This window comes from Antechinus flavipes, chromosome 3, assembly GCF_016432865.1.
Source record: "Antechinus flavipes isolate AdamAnt ecotype Samford, QLD, Australia chromosome 3, AdamAnt_v2, whole genome shotgun sequence".
In the NCBI taxonomy this organism is placed as follows: Eukaryota; Metazoa; Chordata; class Mammalia; order Dasyuromorphia; family Dasyuridae; genus Antechinus; species Antechinus flavipes.
In genome coordinates this window covers 265,419,372-265,445,827 of record NC_067400.1, presented here as the reverse complement: position 1 = coordinate 265,445,827, position 26,456 = coordinate 265,419,372, and the positions used below count along the sequence as shown (strand labels likewise).

At 32.5% G+C, this 26,456-nt stretch overlaps 1 protein-coding gene across 3 annotated transcripts in view; it reads right to left on the bottom strand.

Annotated features, from left to right (window-relative positions):
- RPGR (retinitis pigmentosa GTPase regulator) overlaps nucleotides 1–26,456 on the bottom strand; it is an 87,167-nt gene that overhangs the window by 48,374 nt on the left and 12,337 nt on the right. For 2 of the 3 annotated variants that reach the window (XM_051985037.1, XM_051985039.1), the window contains exons 5-10: nucleotides 22,409–22,567; nucleotides 20,941–21,090; nucleotides 16,562–16,720; nucleotides 13,168–13,323; nucleotides 1,962–2,086; nucleotides 294–476 (exon numbers count right to left, since the gene is read on the bottom strand). In XM_051985037.1, the coding sequence (XP_051840997.1) occupies nucleotides 294–476; nucleotides 1,962–2,086; nucleotides 13,168–13,323; nucleotides 16,562–16,720; nucleotides 20,941–21,090; nucleotides 22,409–22,567 (932 nt within the window). The remainder of the gene's footprint in view (nucleotides 1–293; nucleotides 477–1,961; nucleotides 2,087–13,167; nucleotides 13,324–16,561; nucleotides 16,721–20,940; nucleotides 21,091–22,408; nucleotides 22,568–26,456) is intronic. The other variant, XM_051985038.1, reaches the window with a different exon arrangement.

Sequence of the window (26,456 nt, the reverse complement as noted above, 5' to 3'; positions counted from 1 at the left end):
GGGTTGTGAATGTGAATATTTTGCTCTCAAGAGTAATAGGGCTGGCTTTCATACATATATGCTTTTTACAACATTGTTTTATCATTAATAACAGTTTTTTTCCCAATGATCATTTTGCATGATTTTTATATCTTACAAGTAAACAACACTTTTGACAACATAAATCACCAACATTCTAAGCTTAACAAGTTTAAATTGAGAGTTGATAACACTTTAATAATCTTTTAAATTTTTTTCCTAAGTTTTCTTCACTGCTAATTAGTCATTAGAAACAGAATTTGTGAAATAGCTACCCTTTCTCTTCTCCGAGACCTTGCAGATAATGATCTCTGCAAGGTGTTTCCTAAAGGCTGATCATCACCAAGACAAGAAACTACAGTGAGGCCACTATCGTTTACTTTTTCTTCTGTAACTTCTTCAGATTTGTTGAGCCTTGGAGTAGCAAAAACTAGCATGTGGCATCCACCACAAGCAACCTGGAGCAAAAAAAAAAAAAATTTAATTTATGCCATCTTCAAATGGAATTTAAAAGTAGCTTTCAGATAAAATGTTACTTAATGAGAGCTTCTTTTGACAAAAAATACTTTAATTACTGTAATTTAAAGTTGAGGACAGTACTAATCCCATTATTTTATTTGACCAGTATAAATATATCATGGAAAACAAAACTGGCAAACTACTTTTTTTAAGAAATAAGGAAATTTTAAAAGTAATTTTAAAATAGTTTCAGTAATTTTAAGTAGGAAATTTGGAAAATTAATTTCTTAACTACTGGCAGAAGAATAATCAAGGAAAAAAATAACAAGAAATAACCATCTCTTTTGGCAATTCTTTAAACTGATTACTACTGCAATGTGTGTGTGTGTGTGTGTGTGTGTGTGTGTGTGTGTGTGTGTGTGTGTGAATGAACCTGGCAATATAGAAATTTTAAGCACTTTTAAGTGCTCTGCATCAGAGCTGTGAAACAGCTTCCCTCCCACCAACCCCCAGCCAAAGCTAAGTCAGTAGCTTATACTGATATCCTTATATATGGATTAGTGGCCCTGTTTCTATTTGAAACATCACTGTCCTACATTTCATTATTGGTCTAAAAAGAGTCACTGAGTCTATTGAAAAAGTAAGACTACATAAGGCAGAGGTCAGACCTCACAGTGTAGTGGGAAAAGGTCTTTAAAGACCTGGGCTTGAACCCTGACTCTTATAATTTATTTGCTGTGTAGCCTTGATCAATTCACTATTAATACCTGTAATTTTCAGTTTCCTCATTTATAAAATAGAGATAATCATACTTAAATTATTTCACAGGATATTATGAGGCAAGTAATTTGTAAGCCTTAAAGTATAAATTAATCTTTATTATGTAATCAAATTATTATTATGAATATCATTATTATGTAAAAAGAATTTGGAAAAGAACACCAGCTATAATTTTTCCTGTAAGATACTTTTAAAACAAAAATTTTCCCAAGGCATCTTTGGGGATTTCACCTTTTAATCCCATGTTTTTCTGTATCTATGCTACATTTTCCCTATAGAAACAGGTCCCTTGAGAACTTGTATAATTTTAAATATCTTTGTATCCCCAGCACCATACACAGTGTCTTGTACATGATAAGTACTTAATATATACTAGTTGTATGAATATGAGGATTTATTTCCAGTCAATATTACTCTATAGCATGAGAGTCTCATTCATATCAGAAGTGAAATATAAAATTGGCAGAAAGACAAATAAAAAGGAAGGAGAAGAAAAGCTAAAGAAGCAAATTATAAAGGAGATAATTTTTCAGGGCAGAGATGACTGAAAAAAATTGCTTTTAGAAAGCTTGAAACTAATTAACATAAAAGTTCAAGATTTTTTCCATCTTAAAAATCAAATATTTTCCATGAATTTCTAGCAGGCATGAACATTCAATATAATATAATATGAACATCCAAACAAGGAAATGTTATATCCTTACCAGACGGACTACAAATTTCAAAAAATTAGAGCACAACGTGGGTACAAATTGATTAGTAAAATTTTCCTGTCCAAGTCCTAATTTTCCATGTCGACCATCTCCAAAAGTATACATATGGCCTGTATCTGAAATATTAACAAGTGTCAGAATATTTTCTTTTATGTAGATGCTGTTTCTAGGACAGCCACACCCACTAAAACATACTAATGAATACTGCAATTATAGTTTTTTGTTCCCCAAATTCAGTACTGAATTTATACAAACATGGTTACTAAATGATGATCTTCTACTTAGAGAATAAATGAATGACTAGAAAATTGCATTCAAAAAGTACAAAAATCAAAGTACAGTTATATGTGTTGTTTATTGTACATGACATTATTTAAATGAACAGGAATGAAGTATGTATAGCACAACTCACTTTATACAAATATAATTTTATCAATCTATCTATGAAATTAGGTATACACATATAGTATCAGAGATCTGGAGATGCTAAACCTCCTCATTTTGAAGCTGAGGAAATTAAAAGTAAAAGTGACAAAGTGTTCTGCCCAAGGTCACACAGATAACAATAGTGGCAGAGCTGAGATTTGAACTCAAGTCTTTTCATTCAAAATCTGGTTCACTTTCCACTGTTACAATACCAATACATAATCTACAGGTTTTTGGTTTCTTTTATTTGTTAATCCTGAAAAACATTTTCCAAGATTTTTTTTTTACTGCTCTCCCTAATGCCTACTATGTCAAATTACCATGTATTAAAGTATATGTTAATTTAATATAGAGGGTCTTATCAAATTCTATATTAAAATTTAGCATATTGGATTTATCAAATGTGTAGCTTCGTGGTGGTCATCTGCTTGCCAGGGCATGATGACCAAATATACTTTTATTTCTTCTTGCTTCTAGAAGAATAAAACCAACTCTGTCAATTTATTTGCCTTTCTAAGAACAAGCAATTTTTACATTAAATTGTAATTTCCTTGTATCTTTTGTCAAGACTGATATGATCCAATTCACCTTTTGTGATATGCCAACTCAAAAATCATTGGGGAAAAGAGTACCAAAAGCTAAAAAAGCTATTGTTTCTAAATTATCTAAAAATTAACTCTTAGCTTCTCCTGTTCCCTTTTCTCATATGTGCTATCATCATTATTACTGAAATGAAAAGGTTAGAGAGAAACTGTGAAACAGACTGTAATTTTTTTTTTTTACTTCAAGGGTTGTCTTGTCCAAAGAATTCATTACCAAGTTGCCAATTTATGTATGATAAACCTTTCTGTACTATTTTTCAAAATTTTAAAAATATATTTATTTTTATTTTTCAACAGAATATATACTTAACTCCTTTAATAGGAGTTAATAGTTTACCATGAAAATAATCATATATAACTACAACAAAGAGATAAAATTTATTTTAAAAATGTTGTTTTATCAATAGCAATAATTCACATGAAAAAATTACTTTCAAGAAAAATGGAAATATGTTAAAGATGGTACATTATTCTAGCAATAAGAAAAAGTATTAAAGGCTATTAGCAAGAGAACTAGATCAGAAACATTAAAAAAAAAAAAAAGCTATGATTTGAGAAAAAGTAGACAAAAAATGATTAACGAGTAGACTGATAGGCAAGTTTGTATTCCTAAATGAAGGCCTTGAAATTTAATGTGAGGCTCAAAGAATAATTATTATACTTTATTATTTTTAAGGAATTATTGCATGAGTGAAGATTTAAGTAGATGATTTAAGTTGAGTAGATGATTTAAGTAGATTTGATGTAGCTAAGAAAATTTATTTTGGTTGTAAGAACATTGAATGAGGTAAAAAATGGGGTTTTGAAAATTTGTATGAACTGGTAAGAATAGAAGGAGCAGAACTAAAAAAACAGTGACATAAACAACTTTGAAAGCCTTAAAAATTCTGATCAATGCAACGTGACTGTGATTTCAGAGGAAGAGGATGATGATGAAGCATATGACTTATCTCCTTATAGTTAAGGTGATGAACTGAGGGTGCAAACTGAGACACAATTTTTAGCCATGGCAATGTGAGAATTTGACTTGTTAAGATTATACATATTTATTATAAGAATTTTATTACCTTCCCCCTTTTTTCCTTCAATTTTCAAAAGGGAGAGGGTCAAAAGGAGAAAATAGATTTTTGTTCAAAAAAATAATATAAAGCTTTAAAAAAGTAGAGGGGGCAATGAAATGAGTAAAGAAAATAGGTAAAATGTGAATAAGGGAATGAAAAGAGGTGAAAGTAGAGGACCAGGAAGACAGAACACAAACCAGTGTGTTTAATCAGATTAGAAAAAAGGCCCCATACTATCTTCTCCTTGGGTTTCCTATAGTAACAATAGTAACATCATTAATTTGGAAAAGAAAGAAAACATTTAAGTGGCCCTTTATTTCCTTCTTGTTTGATGTGTTTATTTACCTAGCATATCTTTCCTCCTTCCTCATTTTCTCTCTTATTGCATTCCATGATGTTCCCTCCAATCCCACCACTGTGAACAAAATCATGACACAAACAAGAATGGTTATAGACATTTTCTTAAGCAAAAGATAAGGTGATGTGACCAGTTTCCAAAATCTAGTACATTAAGAACTCAACAAGGTAAAGAATCCAGCAACCAATAGCAGAGAAGGCTAATTCTTAGCCCTTAATAGGATATCTCATCAACCCATCCCTCATTACTCATGTTCTGACAGGAGTGCACATGCTGATCCACTAGTCTGCAACAGAAATCAATTCTATCTCCTATTGCCTCTCAGTGCTGTGAAAAACCCAAAACTTATTCTGGCTGAAACTCCAGAATAGCAGCAGCACTTAATACTCAGCCAAAGAACAGAGAAACAAAGGTTAACTGAGACAGGATACCATGGTGGCTACCAGGATCTATCAGGTCTGCCTAAAACAAAGGGTACAGTATCCATCTACAGAGGTTTCAGTACCTCCAAAGTTAGCTGGGGAACAGATTTATATCGTGAAAAATAAATTGTCTGATGTAGGAAGAAGGTAAACCAATCATTTTGGAAATCCAGCCCTCAGAGAAATCACAATCAAAGGGGAAGGAGTCAGAAGAGAATAGGGAAATATAGAGAGAAAAAAGACTGAAACAGCCAAATAATTAAAAAAGGAATAAAACTCAGTAAAAGTTCTGGAGCATAAGTTTATAAACCAAGAAAGAAGTTAGTAACAGAAGAGAATATGGCCCCCAAATTAGGTACATGATTCTAGACATAATATTATAAATCAAAGGAAAATGAATCAACACTTGATGAGGCAGAAATTTCTGTAGATTCCCAAGAAAACACAGAATAAGAGCAATATATTTTTACTTGTTTAAAAGGTAACTGAGAATTGTAAAGAAAGAATTTATAACCCACAGAGAAAAAATAATTGGAAAAACAGAAAAACTAATTTATAATGGGAAGTCTCAAATAAGAAACAATGGAAAGAATAACTTTGGAAAAGTAAATATAAATAAAAAGAATTTGGAAGAAGAAAAGCAAAAAAAAGTTCTCTATAAAAGCAAAATATAAAATCAATATAGAGATAACTAAAGGATTAAAAGTTTCTCAGAAAAAAGTCAAAAAATCTCAATAAATAATAAAACTACCAAGAAATTTTGAACACAGAAAGCAAAGTGCCAAGATCAAAGTGATAACAGGTTACTTCTCAGAACAAAAACAACTTATGCTACAACATCCTAAACATACAGTAGTTCATTTTAACAATTCCAATGACAAATCACAAACTCTTCAAGCACAATATAATACAGACCTTCAAATATAAAGAAAGAGAAATTCAGGGAACACTGACTATTCTGCATCTACTATAAACTGGAAGAGGAAAAGGAATTGTGTTCCAGACAGCAAAGGAGCAACATACACTACAAACCTAAGCCTAATAATCAATGAAAAAAAGATGGACTTTTAATTTTAAAAATAAGTGTTTTAAGTGTTCCTTGAAAAAACAAAACTAACGCCTAGCATTTTATAGTAAGAATGGTTATTTTTATTTTAAAAATTGTTTTTCATTTTTGTTTCTTGCCTTTATATCACAGTATATTTCTAGTGAAAATAACTCCTCCCCCAATGAATCTTTCTTTGCCACAAAGAAAAACAAAACAAAAATAATTACTCCATATCCTATCCTAATCCCCAACCTTTCTTCTATGAGGAAGGAATTATTGTATGTATTGTATGTATCTGCTTTTCAGGACTGCTACTGATTTTTCAGTTGGCTTACAGTTTAACTTTTATTTATAATCTTTTATTTATTGTGAACATGATTCTTTTGGTTCTGTTTATTTTGATCTGTATTAGTTCATAACTCTCCCCCGGTTTCCTCATTCTTGTAATTACTGCATAAAAATATTCTATTATATGAATTTATACTCATCCATTATGTCATCAGTGGACCTTCTTTTGTTTTCTTATCTTTGTTCCATAAGGACTGCTATGACTATGGTGACTTTTTAAATTGGATGTTTTACAGGTATCTAAAACACATGTCCTTAACTTACTATCTTTCCTCCCAGACTCTTCTCTCCTTCTTTCCATAGTATTACACTATTTTTCTAATCTTCTAGGTCTCTAAACTTGAAATATCCTTATCACCTTTCTTTTCCTCACCTCATGAGCATAGCTAATCAACTTCCAAGTCTTACTGATTTTAATTGCAAAATATTTCTCATGTTTTCTCTTCCTCATAACATGGACTCTGATCACCTCTTGCCTGGGCAATTTATGAGGCCAATTAAATATTCCCCCTTTCTAATCCAAGTCCCCCAGAGATGTCTAAGTGATATTCCTAAAGCATAAGTCAGACCATCTCACTCCCTTACTCAATAAACTGAAGTTGTTCCTATTTAACCTCTAGAATCAAATAAAAAATCGACTGGCACTTAAAGTCCCTCATTATTAAGCTCCAACTTCATTACATATTACTCCTCAAAAAGAGACTCAATTGGCCTACTTGCTTTACTTAGCATGTGACAGTCCATCTCCCATTTCTGTGTTTTTGTACAAAATGTCCTCCATGCTGGAATTCATTCCTTCATTATCTATGTCTCCTGGACTCCCTAGCTTCCTCTTATTTTCACATCTCCCAAGTTGCTATAGTATCCTCCTGATAGAAATTATCTTCCCTTTACTCTCTATATTTTTTCATTTACTTCTCCCCTTTTTCTTTTATTATAATAATACATTTTTATGAACTAAAACAAGCATTTCTTTAACAACCCAATAAAAAAGATTATACATGAAATGCAAATCTACCATGTACAATTCATTATTTCTTTCAAATATAAAACAAAATTATATAAATTTATTTTTTCTACCCTCCGCTCAACCTACCCTAAAGATGGCTACCATTAGACACAAATGGGATATATATATTTTTATACATATGTAGATATAATTTTATACATATGTAGACATAGCTACTTATAGCTATGTCTACATATGTATAAAATTATTCTATATATACTTCTATTTATCAGTTCTTTCTCTGGATGCAGATATCATTTTCTTTATTAGTTTTTTATAGTTAATTTAGATATTTATAATAGTCAAAATAATTTATTCACTCAAAATTGTTCTTACAACAATATTGCTGTTACTATATTCAATTTCCTGTTTGTTCAGTAGAACTCCATCACAATCACATACCAGCCATTGTTCAGCCATTCCCTAATTGAACAGCTTCCCTGAATTTCCAATTCTTTGTCACCAAAAAAAAGCTGCTATAAAATTTTTAGAACATGTAATTTATTTTCCCTAACCTTCTTTAGAAAAAGACCTAGTAGTGGTATTTTGGGTCAAAGGGCATAGGTAGCTTAATAACTTTAGGTATAATTCCAAGTTGTGCTCCAAAATGGTTGGATCAGTTCACACAATTCTGCCAACAATGAATGTAAGTAAAGATCTTTGAGGGCAGGGACTGTTTGTTTCATTTATCTCTGTACTCCTAAGTACTTTCCACATATTCCACATAATAGATATTTAATAAATGCTTGACTAATAGATTCATTCAGTTACCAGAATATTGATTTCTCTTTAAAAGCTCTCATTTCTACCCTTATAATTTCTCTGATTGCTTTTTCTATACCATTCTTGGGGCTGAGTTACCATATTATTGTTTCAGGGGACCTAGCCAAATATATTGTGGTATCTTTATTCTCTTCAAGATACTGAGATTCAACTTACTTTGTACTTATCTAGTGAAATAAAAATATTTCTGCTATTGTCTATATTGTCTATGTCACCCTGAAGATTCTTCTATTGTATGCTTGCTGTAAACAGTCTTGACATTAATATTTTCCTGACAGCCCAGTTCTGTCAAAGATATAGGTGATCAGCAGGAACACTCAGAAAGACCACTGAAGTTGTATTTATTCTTTACTTTTTGCAAGTCTGGACTCCACTCTCCTTTCTGAGACTGCCTTTTTTTTTTTTTTTTTAATGGGAGAGGGTCCTTTTTTCCACATTTCTATCACTCTGTAGTCTGCCTATTTCTTCTTATATCTTAAAAAGTTGCAAATAGCATAGTTCTTCAAGTCTCCTTTCTCCTCCACAGAAGGAGCTCTATATTCTCCATAAAAATTTCATTAGAGAATTGCAAAGGATGGCATAAGGTCAGAGAAAAGTCATTGCCTCCTGGGGAGCAATAAGGAAGTCTTCCTAGATAAAGTGTGATTTGAGCTGATTGGGACAGCATTCCAGATGACATGAGCAAAGAGATAATAAGAATGTAATAGATATCTGAGGGGCAGAACTGTCCAGATTTGTTGTGAAGATGAAGCATGCAGTGAGGAATTAGATAAGATTAGATTCAAAAGTATCATGCCAAGTAGGGGGCTTTCCCAAGTTCCCAGGCAGACAAGGGAATTTGAATTTGATTAGGAAAGTAAGAATAAGGCAAGAAAGAATTCTGAACCCTGGAGTGACAAAACCAGCTCTAAGAAAAAAAAATATCCATTGAAATGGTGAGAAAATAGGAATAAGAACTTTAAAAAGGTATTGCTAGTCTAGATAAGACATAACATGGACCAGAACTGAGGTCTCAGAAGCAGGAATAAAGATGAGGGAATTCATAAAAAAGAGGCTTAGGAGATAAAGCTGAAATTGAAACCTGAACTCAGAAGTGAGGGAGAGGGAAGAGTCAAAAGAAAGCTCCAATTACATGAGCACAGTAAACTGGAGGAACGGTCATGCCAGAAACAGAAGTAGCCAAGATGGGAAGAGGAACAATTTGAAAGGAAAACATCCTGAGCTAAGGATGAGCTTAGCTGTGAACATGCATGTATTTGGAGGAATGGGAGGAACATCTGGGTCATGATTTCTCCTCATTAGCAGTTGGAAAGGCAAGCCCACAGGAAGAAGGATAAGACGATTTCAATTTGTGAATCATGTAAATAGAGAGGGGTACATTTTAAGCTTTGGAAATAAATGAGATTACCATGGTTAAGAGTCTGAGGACTGAAGTGTTTTTCTAAGGGACTGAAGCCCTTAATGTTTTATTCCTAATCTTCTCATTCAAAGGTGTAAGTGAAATACAAATACTTCCATTTTGCATTTAAAACCTTTTACAACCTCCAAATCTACCTTTCCAGGTTTATTATATGATACTCTTCAAAAAAGGTACAGTCCAGTCAATGGGCCTTTCTTGCTATTCATCATACGTAACAACACTCCATCTTCCCTCATCATGCCTTTTGTACAGGCTGGGCCACAGGCCTTGTCCTCATCTCTGTCTCTTAGAATTCAGTTTCCATCAAGGGAACATCAGCTAAGCAAAGTGGCACAGTATTGGCCCTGAAGTCAGGAGGACCCTAGAGTTTAAATCCCATGTCAGAAACTTAACTTTGATTAGTTGTGTGATTTTGGATAAGTCACTTAACCCTGGTAGCCTTGCCAGGACCATCTCCTACATGAGGAACATCTCCTGATATTTCCTTCCCCAACTGCAACAATGCTCAGCTGTAAATGTCTCTCCCCTTCATTATTTTGTATTTATGTACTTTTGTCTGTGTGTGTGTGTGTGTGTATGTGTATAGATCGATGTACATATATAATGTGTGTATATATATATATATATATATATATATATATATATATATATATACACACACACATATACATACCTAAGTGGGGTGGGGAGAGGAAGTGTGTGTGGGGGTGGGTGGGTGTGTTTTCTTTCCCAATAAGCTCCTTAAGGAACTATTTGATTTTTATCTATATATCTATAGCATCTAGCATAAAGCCTAGAACATAATAGATTAATAAATGCTTATTTGTTTGTGGGCAATTTACTTTACCTTTTGGCGCTTCTGTTTATCTGTGAGATGCATAAGTAAGCAACCTAAAGATGATGGCTGGGTCAGCAGCTCCTGCCTGGAACCACAGAAAAACTAAACTACAGCCAAGCAGACATTCCTCTAGAATAAGACCACCTAACTTCCAGGAAACAGCATGGATTTGGTCAAAGGATTAATTTTCTTGCATTTTGATTCCTAATCCAACAGATTCCCCCCGTTTTGAAATCTATTAAGCAACTCCTCTCTTATTCTTTCAGTCACCTGATCTCAGCTTCTAGATCGTCAATTCCCTAAAATTATTCTGGTCTGACCTTCAGATGAAACATTCTCTTCTCCTAATGTAAATTATCCTTACCAGATAAGTAACTGAACTAACAAGTGACGGAAATAAACTAATAGCACTTCTGACTGGGAAAATCTCCATATATTGATGACATATATCAAATTGTTCCTCTGACAATATCGGATAATATGTTGAACTAGATTATTTCCCTTCCGACTCTAAATTCCCATGATGATCTAATTCTATTTCCAACTTGGGATTTTCTTCTAACTGGGGGGAGGGGAGGAGGGATTTATAAAACTGATAGTAATTTCAAAAATAAAAAACAAAATCCTACACAGATCTGTCAAAGCTTTAATACTGATACCTTTGACATTCACAGAACCACAAAATCTTACCTGAGTTAGAAGGTTCTTTACTACAACTTCACATCTAAGAGATGATTTTTGTAGACCCCAAACTTTTGCAGTATAAAAGAAGTAAACAATTTTTAAGCATCACCTGCTTTTCAATAGATAATATTAACTGAGTAACTGTCAGATTAAATATGTGAAATGGTGGTCTAAATCTAATTTTTGCCAAACTTCTTTCCAATATTCTCTCAGAAGTTCTCAAAGAAAAGTGAATCCTCTAGAGCAATAGCTGTTATAAAACCACATATACCCTTTGACTGCACAACACCACTACTAGGTATGTATCCCAAAAGAGATTAAAAAGCAAAAAGGGAAAGAATCTTTATGTCCAAAATGTATATAGCAGTTCTTTTCTCAAGGCAAAGAACTGGGAATGCCCATTAACTGGGGAATGGCTAAATAATTTGTGGTATGTGATTATTACAGACAGCTATTGTGCTCTAAGAAATGAAGGGCAGAATGCTCTTCAAGAAAACTTGGAAAGCCTTTCATGAGCTCATGCAAAGTGAAATGTACTAAATACAAAGTAACAGCAAGATTGTAACAGGATCAGCTGTGAAAGACTTGGCTATTCTCATCAATACAATGATCCCAAACTGGAAATTGAATGAATACCCATCAATTGGAGAATGGCTGTATAAGTTATTATATATAAATGTAATATTATCGTTCTATAAGAAATGATCAGCGATGGCTGATTTCAGAAAAGCCTGGAAGACTTATATGAACTGATGCTAAGTGAGGTGAGCAGAACCAAGAGAACATTGTACACACAAACAAGATTATGTGATGATCAACTGTGATGAATTTGATTCTTTTCAACAATAAGATGATTCAAGGCAACTCCAAAAAATTGTAATGAAAAATGCCATTTGCATTCAGAAAGGATTATAAAGACTGAATATGAATCAAGGCAGAGTATTTATACCTTTTTTTGTTGTTACTGTTTTTTCTTTCTCATGTTTTTTTTTTCTTTTGATCTGATTTTTCTTGCATAGCATGGAAAATATGGAAATGTTTTTTAAAACTGCTCATCTTTAATCTATATCCAATTATTTCCTGTGCTAGGGAGGAGAGGAGGCAGAAAAGAGGAAGAAAAATTTGCAATACAAGGTTTTAAAAAGATGAATATTGAAAACTATCTTTGCATGTATTTTGGGGAAAAATACTGATTTTTAAAAAATACAATAATCCAAGACAATCTTGATGGACTTTTGATGAAAAATGCTATCCATACCTAGAAAAAGAACTAATGAACTGTTTTATTTTTGTTGATTTTTTTGGGGGGAAGAGGGTCTTTTATAACATGAATTTTATGGAAATGTTTGGCATGACTTCACATGAGCCTTCTCAATGAGGAAGGGAGTATAAAATGAGCAAGGAAAGAATTTGAAACTTAAGTTTTAAACACAAATGCTAAAAAAAAGTTTTACATGTAATTGGGGAAAAACAAAACACTAAATAAGGAAAAAAATGTTGATTAACAGACTATATAGTCTTTGACAACACAGGGTCACATCATGATGATTCATCATAGTGAGACCTAGCAAAGGTTGCAAAATGGTGCATATGTATTCTCTTTTAACTGCCTATTTCGAGTTCAATAAACGTCAATTTAACAAGCATTAAGTGCCTAGAGTATGCTACATAATAGAATATACAATATCCAAAGTTTAGATAAAACATGAGCCCTGACTTCATGGAGCTAACAATCTAGTCTAGATACCAAAAGATAGTGTAACACATAATGTGTGATATATTGGAAAGATGCAAAATATTGTGTGAGGGTTTGAGCCAAAAGGTTATTAAGTAACACAGAGGAACACAGAAAGCTTTATGAAGAAGTGGCACTTGGAGGCAAGCCTAGATCACAGATCTTCTGACACCTAAAATCAATTCCATTTCTAATATACCATCTTCCTTCTTGTATATGCTATGTGTCTGAATTTCATAACCCTAATCCTAATCCTTTCTGTATTCCTATTTTCAGTAAAAAGAAAAAAGATGAGGGGCTCTTTTAACTATATGCATATCAAGATAATATAAAAGTGTTTCCTGAAAAGTTAATTGTCTCAATCATTGATTTCTGTGAACAATTATCATATAGAAACATTTTAGTGTTATTCATTTCATTACAGTGTTAAGGTAAAATATATATTGTTACACTGAATCCTTACCTGATATTAAAGCAGTATGGTTTTCTCCACATGCAATATAATGAATTTTCTGATTCTGAAGATGTTTAATAACCTTTGGTTCTGAGGTTTCAAATATAAAAGTACCAAGACCTAATTGTCCAAATTGCCCAAGGCCAAATGTATATACTTCTTCCTCTGAAAGTGGAAAGGAGCAAATATTTTTTTTTTAATTAAGTAGTTTTAAGTAAGAACAATCAATATAATCAATAATGTAATTTTCTAAATGGGGTATTATAAATACTTATATTTAGTAAAAATATTAAGTAAGAAATGCATTTTAAAAAATGCATTCAAAAGAATATCCAAAACCCAAGTTAAAAACTTGAACAACAAAGGGAATCTTGGGGAAAAAAATTTAAAAAAAAAATTTTTTTTTTAAATACTAAGGACATGAGCCTGATCTTTTCTAACATTTCACAAGATATCAATAATAATTTGTATTTATCTAAGAATAAGAGAAGCTGTAAAGATATAACTTCTTGTTATTGTAGTTATTTACTATAGACTATAGTCATTTACTATTCTCTGAGATGTATACAAACATGCACACACATATATATGTATGCGTACATTATTATACATGTCACATGTGTATATATGTGTATTGTATAAACATTTATGTAAAATAAAAACTACTTCCATAGTTAATTTTTGTGTTATTATAAAAGGAGATATATGAACCAGACCCGTAATTTTACAGCATAAGAACTTCCAGATAATTAACTCCCTTTACCAATGCAGACTGACATCTAGTGACTTGCCCAGGGTCACCCAACCAATATGTGTCAGAAGAAATAAAGCTAGGATTTCCACTATATCATGGGGGGTACTAAGGTATTAAATTATCAATTAGAAAATACAGATTTTAAAATAATATTATTTCTCATATTTCTTCTTTGTGCCAATCTTCATCATTATAATTTCACAGCATTCCATTTTCATTGTAGTTATTATGTATGTTTTGTTCTTCGTTCTGCTGTCTTCACTCTGAATCTGTTCAAAACTTCCTATGTTCCTCTGTAAACATTGATTATATTAATTTTTTAATTAAAAAAACAGAAAAATAAAGCAAGAAAGGATCTCTCTAAGATCACTGGGTCTAGGCTCCTTCTTTTAGGATAGTGATTGAGAAAAACAAAATGGCTTTTTAAAATCTCTAAGATTCACAAATGACTTCATTTTTAGTATTGCAATTTTGACTTTTCAAGTGGTCACTTTTCAACTGAAAAGATATATATATATATATATACATACATACATACATATATATAATATCTAAGCCCTTAAGGACTTACCTTCTATTGAAGGAGACAATACATACAAATATACAGTAAGGAACTGTAACCAATCAAAATGTGTAGATGCTTACCAAATGGAGAATGACTAAACAAGTTGTACATGAAATGTAATAATACTATGCTTTATGATGAATATAATGAATAAGATGTTTACAGAGGAACATAGGAAGTTTTGAACAGATTCAGAGTGAAGACAGCAGAACGAAGAACAAAACATACATAATAACTGCAATGAAAATGGAATGCTGTGAAATTATAATGATGAAGATTGGCACAAAAGAAGAAATATGAGAAAGAAATGCTTTCTCTTCAAATGAAGGATGCCTTAGAACTCATTAGTACCTTTCCTCTTATGTTTAATATATAGAGAACATTCATTTAATGTTGCTCTGTTGCTTCCTTCCCCTCCCCCCCCCCCTTTTATTATTTTATGTTATCAGGGATAGCTTCTGGTAGAGAGACAGAGGAGGTTAGAAGTGAATACTGGGAAATCTAGATTACATTAAAAAATTATTTTTACAAGAAAATTTATTTAAATTTTAAAATTTATTTTTAAAAAGTACAAATAATTCAAATCATTAAGCAAGGGCAAAAAAATGAAAGAATAAACTAGAATATGATACCTCAAAAATCAAGGAAAATTATCCTTTACCCCAATTATTTCCTTTCCTGTACATGTTCCTTTAAAAAGCAATGCATCCATGTCTGTTCATCCTGTGCAGCTCTTGTACATATCAATTTCAAAAATCCACCAAAGAGGGGCTTTCCAAGATGTGGAGGGTTTCTTAGCCTCCTTATAACACTGTAAACACTATGGACAACTTGTCTTTTACTTTTGGTCAAAAATTTCTCTGAAGATAATCTTTACATTGCTTCACTCAAATTAATTCTTCATTTGAAGCCTGTACATATCCCTTATGACCAGCTCCATTGCCTCAGGTAATTCTCACCTTAATTCTTTAATTCCCTAACTTCCTTAAGTGGGAAATTGGTACTTTAAAAAAAGAATTCTGGATGGGCTTTGATTTCAGAAAGAAGTGTGGTATCATGAAAAGATTTTTAAAATTTTCCAAAGGCAATTCAATCTTTTCTCCTGATCAGTTTTAAGTCCAATTAAAATAACGTGCTACACATAGTTTGGTAAATAATCCAAGAACAGCATGAATTTACTTTAGACATTGCAATAACCCTTACTAAACATAACTAAATCTGATCATCTGATAACTAAAAATTAATGAGCTATCCAAAAAGTAGAATATTTTATTTTATCAAGTAGAATTTAGATTAACAAATCCAATTCTGAAATGGTTAAACAATTCTATTTCTTTTTCAAATGGTAGACGAACCAAAAAATGTGTTGATTATAATGCAAAAAAGGTGACAAAATCCAAGTAAATTCATAAACCAAAATGATAAAAGAAATTTTAAAAAACATTTTGAATGCTTTTTAAAATCAAACATGTAGTCATGACATGTTCTTTCTTCAAATGTTTTTGTATAAGCCCTATAAAATGATTAAATATACGAGGAAAGGCACTAATGAGTTCTAAGGCATCCTTCATTTGTAGAGAAAGCAAGTTTAAAAAGAAAAAATATTAACTGGATCTAAGATTACTACAATACAATACAGAGGTTTACCAAAGAAAAAAATTACAAAAATTAAAATAATAACATAAGTTAATAATATATAAATATATGTAATATAAATCATATATTAATTATATATTGAAGATAAATTTGAAGATATGGGTCTATACAGATATGTACACACATGGGATTTTTTAAAAAAGCATATATAACATTTTTGTCTTTGAAAAACTAGACCATAAAATGGCCCACATCAAATTTATAGTCATTAAAATACAATTATAGTTGCGATGATACTCAAAATGGCAGCAGTTTTACTTTTTCCTATATCTTTTAACCATTTTACACAAGCAACGAAAGCTATTTTAATCATAGTAATACAAGTTTATTACAACAGACTTGTATCTGAATCATTGTTCTAGCCCATCAACAGTACATGTTTATTGTTTATCAAAACAAAAAAAAAAAAGATAAATCTGGGTACTAACCTGTTAAAGCTACTGTATGCCCTCCACCACAAGCCACTTGATTCACTTTTCCAGGAATTCCAAGAACCAACTGGGGAATTCTATGATTTTTCAGTTGCTCAGGTGACAGACCTAACTTTCCATTCTCTGGTTCTCCAAATGTGTAGAGTTCACCCTCTGCTGTAGAAGATGAAGGAGAGTAATTAATCATAATTCATCCAAAAGCTAATATTAATGGGACCATTTTCTTTCAAATATGGTTCCTAAATTAGGTCCATATTCATATATTCAACAGTGATTTTCAAAATAGGAACCTTTTTAATATAAATGAGAAATTTAGCAAGAGATCAAGAATTAATTTTTCTTTGATTTGTTTTATTTCAATAACATACATTTTATAACATTACTTCCAGTGTGAGTATATATACACTTAAGTATACATGTAATATATATATTGGGTGATTTACAAAGTAAAAATGACATACTATTCTCAACATGCTTATAACAGAAAAAGACAACAAAACACATTCTTTTTTATGGATATTTCTTTTTTAAAAACTTGCTTATGTTTAAGAAAAGTAGTTTGTTGGTTGTTGTAGGTGAGGACAGTCCTCAAATTTCATTTACTTGTAACTGTTTTTGGACAAGAATTTCAGATAGGTTATAAAGGCAGATGATTTAAACTAGAACTAATATATAGCATATTATGGTATGATGCCATTTTAGGCTTCATTAAGATAGCGCCTAAGTTCAAGAAAGTAACTTCATTTGACTTTGACCTATTTTGGTCACATCTGGAGTGTTGCATTCAGTTCAAGCATATTACATTTTAGAAAGAGTACTAATCAAGTGAAGCGCTTACCCCAAAGTCTCAAAAATTGCCAGATGATGATTTAATTATAAAAAAGGATTGTAGGGCCTTGGAAACAAAGACTTAAAGATTAGTGAGACAGAAAGGACAAAGATGGATAACCATGTCCAAGGATCTAAAAGGCTGTCATATGGAAGAAGGAACAGAATTATTTTTCTTGACCCTAGGGGACAGAACTAGCAGCAAAGGGTAGAGAGAAATTTAGACTTAATGTAAGGAAAATCTTCCTAACAACAAAAGCTATTCCTAAATGAAACAAGACATCTCCAGAGATATGTGGGCACATTCAATGAGCAAATATTTGATCTATGTCAGATATGTGGTATACTACAAATAACAGGTCAAATTTTTACATCATTTTTCTTTATTTGAATAAGAACACATAAAATGGATTAAAAATTAAAACTATTTCTACCAAAGATCAGTGTCACTTACTATGTATAAGTCCATCACAAAATTAAAAGTTAAGTTTACATTACTTAATTGGTTATAATACAGGATCTAGTTATTTTTTAAAGTTTCTCTCCCTCCCACCTTTTTATTATATCAACATATGCTAGTAGTTATCCTAATCCACACCTGGAAAATTTTTAATTCTGCTGAAAATTATATTTTTTCTGAGATTATCTTCTAACACATTTTCTTACATTGAGTATAAAAAATTGTTGGTTTTTCATAATAGTTATTTGAAACAAATAGTAGTTGATTTAAAAAAATTAGCAGAAAACCTGAAAAAAAATCAGTACTCTAAGCATTATCAGATTTATACCATTTTCCATGTGTAGATTATAATCCAGGTTGCTGAGCTCCAACATTGGAAAGAGGAACTCAAAGTGTTAAGTGTCAAGAAGAACAATGTCATTGGATGTTAGAGGTCATCAAGTCCAATTTCTTTATATTCTGGACAAAGACTGTAAGGTTCATAGAGATGAAGTGACCTACCCAGTCATATACCGTGTGGCTGACAGAGGCAAAATCAAGACCCAAGACCAAATCCAAGGGTCTTTCTATTTCATCATTCTATCTTCCTTTTATTCAGGATTATGCTGCTCTGTTTTTAGTATGTTTAAAGCCAATATTCTTATACCTAAGGAATCTATTTCAATCAGAAATTGCTGAATCAAATAGAATAACAAGGTAGAGTAATTATGTATATCGTCAGAAAAGTAGCATGGAGTTGTGTATTAGGATTGCCAAAGTCTGTATGAGTTCTAGCCAGATATGGATACTGCCAATATGTATTCTTGACTACTATCCAATACCCACAGAATCTAAGGAACAAATTAATTTTTAAAGTCTAAGTTAAAGCATTTATTTCTGCACACACACACACACCCCCAACATATGTGTGCATATTAAATGTATACTAAATGTATATTAAATACATGTATATTGACATGCATATACACTGAATATACATTCATTTTCCTCAAAAATAAAGAGAAGATTTCTCCTAACTATACTAAGCTGTGGTGGAGATCTGGCCTTGAAATGAGGCAAGCCTGGGTTGAGTCCTGCCTCTAACAGCTTATATGGTTGTGTGACTCTGGGCAAGCTAATTAACTTATCTGTGTTGTAGATAGCTCCTTAAGACTCTAGTTTAAAGAAAGAGTAATAGCCTGCACTGGTAGAAAAATCTTCCTCTTCTGTGTATTCCAGGCCAGCATCAATGAAATCTGCACTTCATGGTTTGTTGTCTTTTCCTATTAAAACACACTTCTTTTCACAATAAAACATGAGAAAGATTAGGCAGACAAGAACAAAGGTAACTTTTGGGTTGTTTGAAATTGCTTCTTTTTGAATTCATTATTTGATAAAAACTGCTGGGATAACTGGAAATTAGTATGGCAGAAATTAGGCATGGACCCACACTTAACACCATATACCAAGATAAGATCAAAATGGGTCCATGACCTAGGCATAAAGAATGAGATTATAAATAAATTAGAGGAACATAGGATAGTTTATCTCTCAGACTTGTGGAGGAGAAAGAAATTTGTGACCAAAGATGAACTAGAGACCATTACTGATCACAAAATAGAAAATTTTGATTATATCAAATTAAAAAACTTTTGTACAAACAAAACTAATGCAAACAAGATTAGAAGGGAAGCAACAAACTGGGAAAACATCTTTACAGCTAAAGGTTCTGATAAAGGCCTCATTTCCAAAATATATAGAGAACTGACTCTAATTTATAAGAAATCAAGCCATTCTCCAATTGATAAATGGTCAAAGGATATGAACAGACAATTTTCAGATGATGAAATTGAAACTACTACCACTCATATGAAAGTGTTCCAAATCATTATTGATCAGAGAAATGCAAATTAAGACAACTCTGAGATACCACTACACACCTGTCAGATTGGCTAAGATGATAGGAAAAAATAATGATGAATGTTGGAGGGGATGCGGCAAACTGGGACACTGATGCATTGTTGGTGGAGTTGTGAACGAATCCAACCATTCTGGAGAGCAATCTGGAATTATGCCCAAAAAGTTGTCAAACTGTGCATACCCTTTGATCCAGCAGTGTTACTTCTGGGCTTATATCCCAAAGAGATACTACAGAAGGGAAAGGGACCTGTATGTGCCAAAATGTTTGTGGCAGCCCTGTTTGTAGTGGCTAGAAACTGGAAATTGAATGGATGCCCATCAATTGGAAAATGGCTGGGTAAATTGTGGTATATGAATGTTATGGAATATTATTGTTCTGTAAGAAATGACCAGCAGGAGGAATACAAAGAGGCTTGGAGAGACTTACATGAACTGATGCTAAGTGAAATGAGCATAACCAGGAGATCACTTTACACTTCGACAACGATATTATATGAGGATGTATTCTGATGGAAGTGGATTTCTTTGATAAAGAGACCTAATTGAGTTTCAATTGATAAATGATGGACAGCAGCAGCTACACCCAAAGAAAGAACACTGGGAAACGAATGTGAACTATCTGCATTTTTGTTTTTCTTCCTGGGTTATTTTTACCTTCTGAATCCAATTCTCCCTGTGCAACAAGAGAACTGTTCAGTTCTGCAAACATATATTGTATCTAGGATATACTGCAACATATCTAACATATATAGGACTGCTTGCCATCTAAGGGGGTGGAGGGAGGGAGGGGAAAAATCGGAACAGAAACGAGTGCATGGGATAATGTCGTAAAAAAATTACCCTGGCATGGATTCTGTCAATATAAAGTTATTATTAAATAAAATAAAATATTAAAAAAAAAAAAAAAGAAATCGCTTCTTTTTAGAAGAAAGGATACAATGAATGACAAATGGAAGAAGAAGAAAGGTTCATAGGGTTTTTTGGTTTAAAATGACTAACAAAATTAAAGAACTATTGCTATAAGACTTACACCACAATAATATTCATTTTCCAACTATCAGCCATATTCATTTACAAAAGCAAATGCAACAAAGTTTCTAAAAACTATTTCATTATAAGCATTATTAGTATACTATATAGAAATCTTATAGTTAATTTGTTTATATTAGTAAAATGGAAAATATCTTACTAGTTACAAAGGCTGAATGATAATATCCACAAGAGATCCATGAGATAGATTTTCCAATGGCCACTTGACAAGGGACACACACATTAGATTCATTTGCTAGACCAATTTGCCCTTCAGAATTGTCACCCCACATAAAAAGGTCCCCATCCTCTAAAATAAAAAGACAAGAGAAAAGGCTGTAAAAAATATGCTAATAAGCGATCAAACATTTCCAGAAGATTTTGCAACACTGTATTTATGTGCTCTGAATAATCAATACTTCTCAGAGGGGAAAAAATGCCACCAAGACATAGTTAAACTTCATATTTAAAGTAATTTCTATTTTGGAATTCAATTGCCACCAATAAGGGCTTATATAATAATTGATAAAAATTTTTTTTACTGTATATGACACAAGTCACATTCATATTTTTCAACACAGTAACAAGATAAATAGATGCTCTTGTCCTTATAGCTGCCTTTTCCTTATATGAATAACTTTAAGGAGAATATGTTTTCTTCTCTTCAGAAAAGTATATCTGCAACTGAACTAAGAGCTAAAACTACATACTTAAGGAGGAGTTCCCTGATGAAAGGGGTTTATAGTATTCTTGCTCTTTTAAGTACATTATGGAAGTGATATTCTAAACCTTCAAAACGAGTGCATCCTACAGAAAGGAAAAAAGAAATTACTGTATATCTGATTACATCTCTTATTATTCACATTCAGTGGTATATACATTCTAAACATAATTTTTAAAAATTCTGATATATATGATACTTCGAACACAGTTGTATGTTTCAAAGAATACTATTCAATTATATCTGTAGAGGCCATGTGGTTAAAATGTTGTTCTCTAAAATTTATTTTTATTTATTTTGATTACTCCCTGATGTTCTGCTAGGCACATGACAACGTTCTGTTTTGTTTTGTTTTCTTTTTTTCTATTCTATTTTTTCTTATTTTGTATTTAGTGCAATAAATAAAATTTTAAAATGATGTTTCCTAGAAAAGAAGATTAAGTATAGCCTTAAAATAAGTTTCTATATTTCCATATTTCAGAAAATGTTAAGTTTCCCACTCCCCAAAAATACCCCACAATTAAATAACTTTAATTTTAGCTGTTATCTTCTAATTCCAAAGTAGTTACCCAAGATGTTAATTTAACAAATTTTATGACTGTAGTCTCTTATTTTCAACTATTTGGAAAAGACAAGTAGCCTATGAAATAAAAGAGAAATGATGTCTTCAGTCAAGTACTTGAGAGTCCTGGCTGAAAGAAAAAGAAAAAATCTTAAGATTCAAAATGGCAACCAAAAAAAAAAAAAAACCTTAGAAGATCTACTCAAGCATAATAAAGATACAGAATATTTCCTTTGAGGAAAGAAAAAACAATCCCACAAAGTGTTTAAGGTTTGGTTTTAATGATGTTGAAAAGATTCATTGGGACACTGAAGATCTCTATGTTTAGTTGTCCATGAGCCTTACCAGTTAGTGCAGCTGAAGTGTTAGATCCAGCAGAAAGCTGTTTAATCTTGTATTGGGATGTAAAAAAGCTGACTAGGTGAAAAGTAGTTCTCTCTTCAGTGTCACCAAGTCCCAACTGCCCTTCACTATTACCTCCAGCTGCATATACATTTCCTTCTTCTGCAGAGAGAAAAGAACATTAAATACTACATGTGCATCCTTACTATGACAATAAATCTGTACTAAATGATAAAAAAAAATTTGATGAGGAAAAATAGCAAGAAATCACTGTATAAAACTAAGAATGATCAGAATATTTTTATTTTGATATATATTCAGAAATCTCAAGTGAAAAAAATTAATGCAATTCAACAAACCTTTATAAAGCGCCTACTATATTTAAGGCTACTATATATAAGCCTCTGCACTGGGAAAACAAAAGACAAAACTAACTCTCCTTGCCCACAAGATTTCACTGTTCATTTATTAGACAGAAAAATCATTCAAATTCTCAGGTTTCACTGCAACCTTTTCACATCAAGGAGAAGTCTGTCATTGTTTTTAAATGAACATGTCATATACCCTTCCTATATGTCACGTTAGTGTACCCACGGGTGACTAGTTGCTGACTTCTCAGAGGGGATCGCTGATTCAAAGATCAGAGTAGGAGTTGGAGGTTGAAATGCTACTTAAGAACGGGTTTTTAAATATCCAAGTTAGAAGAAACCTCAGAGGCCAATCAATTCCCCCCCAAAATAATTCTGTCTACATCATGATCTCTGTGTGAAAAGGATAATCACTAGTTAGGAAGAAACCAAGACTGCTCCTAAAGCAGCCCATTCTACTTTTGTTTAGCTCTAATTTTTTTGTTAGTTTTTCCTGACATCAAGCCTAAATTTACTTTTACTTCCACTCTCTGGGACTGAATGAAATAATACTACTCCCTCTTATACATGACAGGCTTTCAAATACTGGGAAGCTATAGTAAGCAAGAAGTCTTCTCTAAGTTTAATAACCCTAATTCTATCAATAGATTTTCACAATGCATGAACAATGGACCTTCATCATCCTAGCAGGTCTCTTCTGGATACTTATCAGCTTAATGTCTTTCTTAATATATGGAAATACAATATTCCAGATGTGATCTCACGAGGGCAAAGGACAGCAAAACTCTCCCCAGTCTCACCTTCACATTATGTCTCTCTTAATGCACCCTTGCTTTCTTGGTTGTGATATCAATGTAAATTTCTCTTGAGTTTACAATCTACTAAAAGCCTAAAACTTTTCTGTCTATGCCCTGCTGTCTAACCATACCTGTCCCAACTTATACTTGTAAAACAGATATCTAGAAACCAATCCATCATGGAACATTTGTTAAACACTTTATGGGTCAGGCACTGTCCTGGGTGCTGAGGAAACAAAAGCCAAAATGAAATAATTCTTTGCTCTCAAGGAGCTTACATTTTAATGGGAGAAGCAAAACAGGAACATAAGGAGATACCATACTTACAAAACAGACAAAAGGTAAACTTTCTGGGGGAAAGGGGTAGTGGAACAAGGAGCAGGAGAGATAGCTGAGGTACCTAGGAAAGGCTTCATGCAAAAGATGGCACTTGTGTTGAGCAGAGGTGAAGAGCACTTCCAGGTATAAGGAGCAGCCTGAGCAAAGCATAAAAATGGAAAGTGAGAGTGTCCTAGTACAGAATAGCAAGCTGATCAATATGGATAGACCACAGAATACATGGAAAGAAAGGACCAGACTTTTAATGTTAAAAAGAGTTTATGTTTAATCCTGGAGGAAACAGAGAGTTAGTAAAATTTGTTGATGTGACGTGATCAAACCTGCCCTTTAGAAGAAGTGCTACAATACTGTGTTGGAACTAGAGTAGGAATAGTCTTGAGCCAAATTATTGCAATTGTTCAGGTGAGAGAGGGTGGTGGCTTTGTGTGCAGAGAAGAGGAGGTGTATATAAGAGAAGTTGTGAGGTAGAAATGACAAGGTTTGGCAAATAATTAGATTTAAACCTGAATAACAAGTAGAATACAGATTATTTCAATGGAAACTGGAATTTTAGAAGAAGTGGGGAAAAAAGGAAAAGCTAATGAATTCTGTTTTGAATATATTAAGGTTAAGATGATTATTAGACACATAGTTTAAAATGTATCAAAGTAGAAGTCTAAGACTTTATATTTATAATATACTAAATTTTATTTTGTTAGAATGAACCTAATGATTCAGCCATTCTAAAACTTTTTGATGCCAGATTCTATCATAAACTGTTTTTAGCTACTCCATCTCAATTTTGAATCATCTGCAAAGTTCATAAGCATATCATTTATGTCTTTATTTAAGTAACTGACAAAAATGCTAACTAGCACAGGACCCGAACAACTTCCTGCGTCACAATCTTGACTCAATTTTTCCTGCTTCCTCTCTTGACACTGAGCAGGTTTCGATATAACCCAAATCAATCCATCTTTTTCATACAAAGAACAGAAGAGACTTTAACAGCGGCTTTACTAGATTTTAGGCAAAATGATATATATCACTTTAATAATTCTGTCAAAAAAGAAAATGAGTTAATCTGTCATGACTTGGTCTTGATTTAGCCATTCTTGTTCTTCATAAAATCCTGAAGATCAAAATTGGAACATCATGTACACAGAACAACTGGTCAGTATGGACAGATCACAGAGCTTGGCAAGAGAAGTAATATATAAGAAGATTTGAAGGTGTGCTGTGAACATATTAAATGTTAACAAAGGATTTTAGATTTGTTATTAAAGGTAATACTCACTGGACTTGAGAAAGAGAGAGAAATTGTGTGTGTGTGTGTGTGTGTGTGTGTGTGTGTGTGTGTGTGTGTATGTGTGTGTGTGTGTATGTGTTTGTGAGATCTGTGAGGGAGATGGATTAGGTGCAGAAGAGAGCTTGAGTTAGGGGACCAAATAGGAGCCCATCTCAATAGTCCCAAGTGAGAAGTAATGAGATCAAAAACTAGGATGAGAGTTGTCTGAGTGGAAAAGAGTGCCATATAAAAGAGATGTGGTGACAAAAATGATGAAGATGGGGGTGGGCCATACAAATTTATCAAATTAAAAACTCAAGCAGTTGGCTGTAGCTAGCTTTCAGCTCATCATCACCTGTGGTTGCCTTGGCAGGACCAAACTAAATGACTATGCAGGCCTTAAAAGGTCCATGGGCTGGATATTCCCCACTCCTGGCTCAAATGGATGGAATAATTATCACTATGGATAGAGAGAAGGCAGCCATTCTAAGCTTTCTTTTTTTTTTTAAATCTTCTGTTTTATTTGCCAAGAAGAATGATGTTTGGACTAGGAAAAACAGGACAAAAATTGTAACTTAGAAGCTGATACCCAAATTAAGTTTTTCTGGCCACCTATAGATCATTTTGTGCTTTAGTATTATTGATACTTTCTGCAAGACTATGTCTTGTTTTTATATTTATTTTCCATTATCTTCCTTTGCTTCTCTCTTCTGTACATGGTTTTGCATTCTAAGTTGTTTGTGAATTACTTATACATTCATACATGTTTCTATAGAATACTTTCTCTTCAATGGATTTCTTTTTCTTAGGGTCTCCAGAATTCATTCCCAATTACTTATTATCCCCCTTTAGTGAACTTCTTCTCTAGGAGCCCATGGACTCCTCTAAACTTCTTTAAAGCTCCTTTGCCAAAATATGGAATGAATCTTAGACTATTCCCAGATTTCTTCTCATTCTCTACATGAATTCTAAAATGGAATAATTACTTCCTCACAAGGTACCCATCACTTATTCCCCACTAACCAGTTGCTCTTTCCTAGTTAAAAAAAAGATCTACAACAGAATTTCCCTTTGCTGGTTATTTCAAATTTTGAAGAATGAACTAAATATTACATAAAGTCAAAAAAAATAGCTTCTGTTTTTGGCAGAAAACTGCAGCAAATGGATGAATAAGTGAAGCTCCTCATCACTATTGTTAGCACATATTTGTTTCCCCAACTGCTCAGTCTATACTCTCCTTTCTTTACAATGCTACTTTCATTTTTGCTTCCACTTATCTT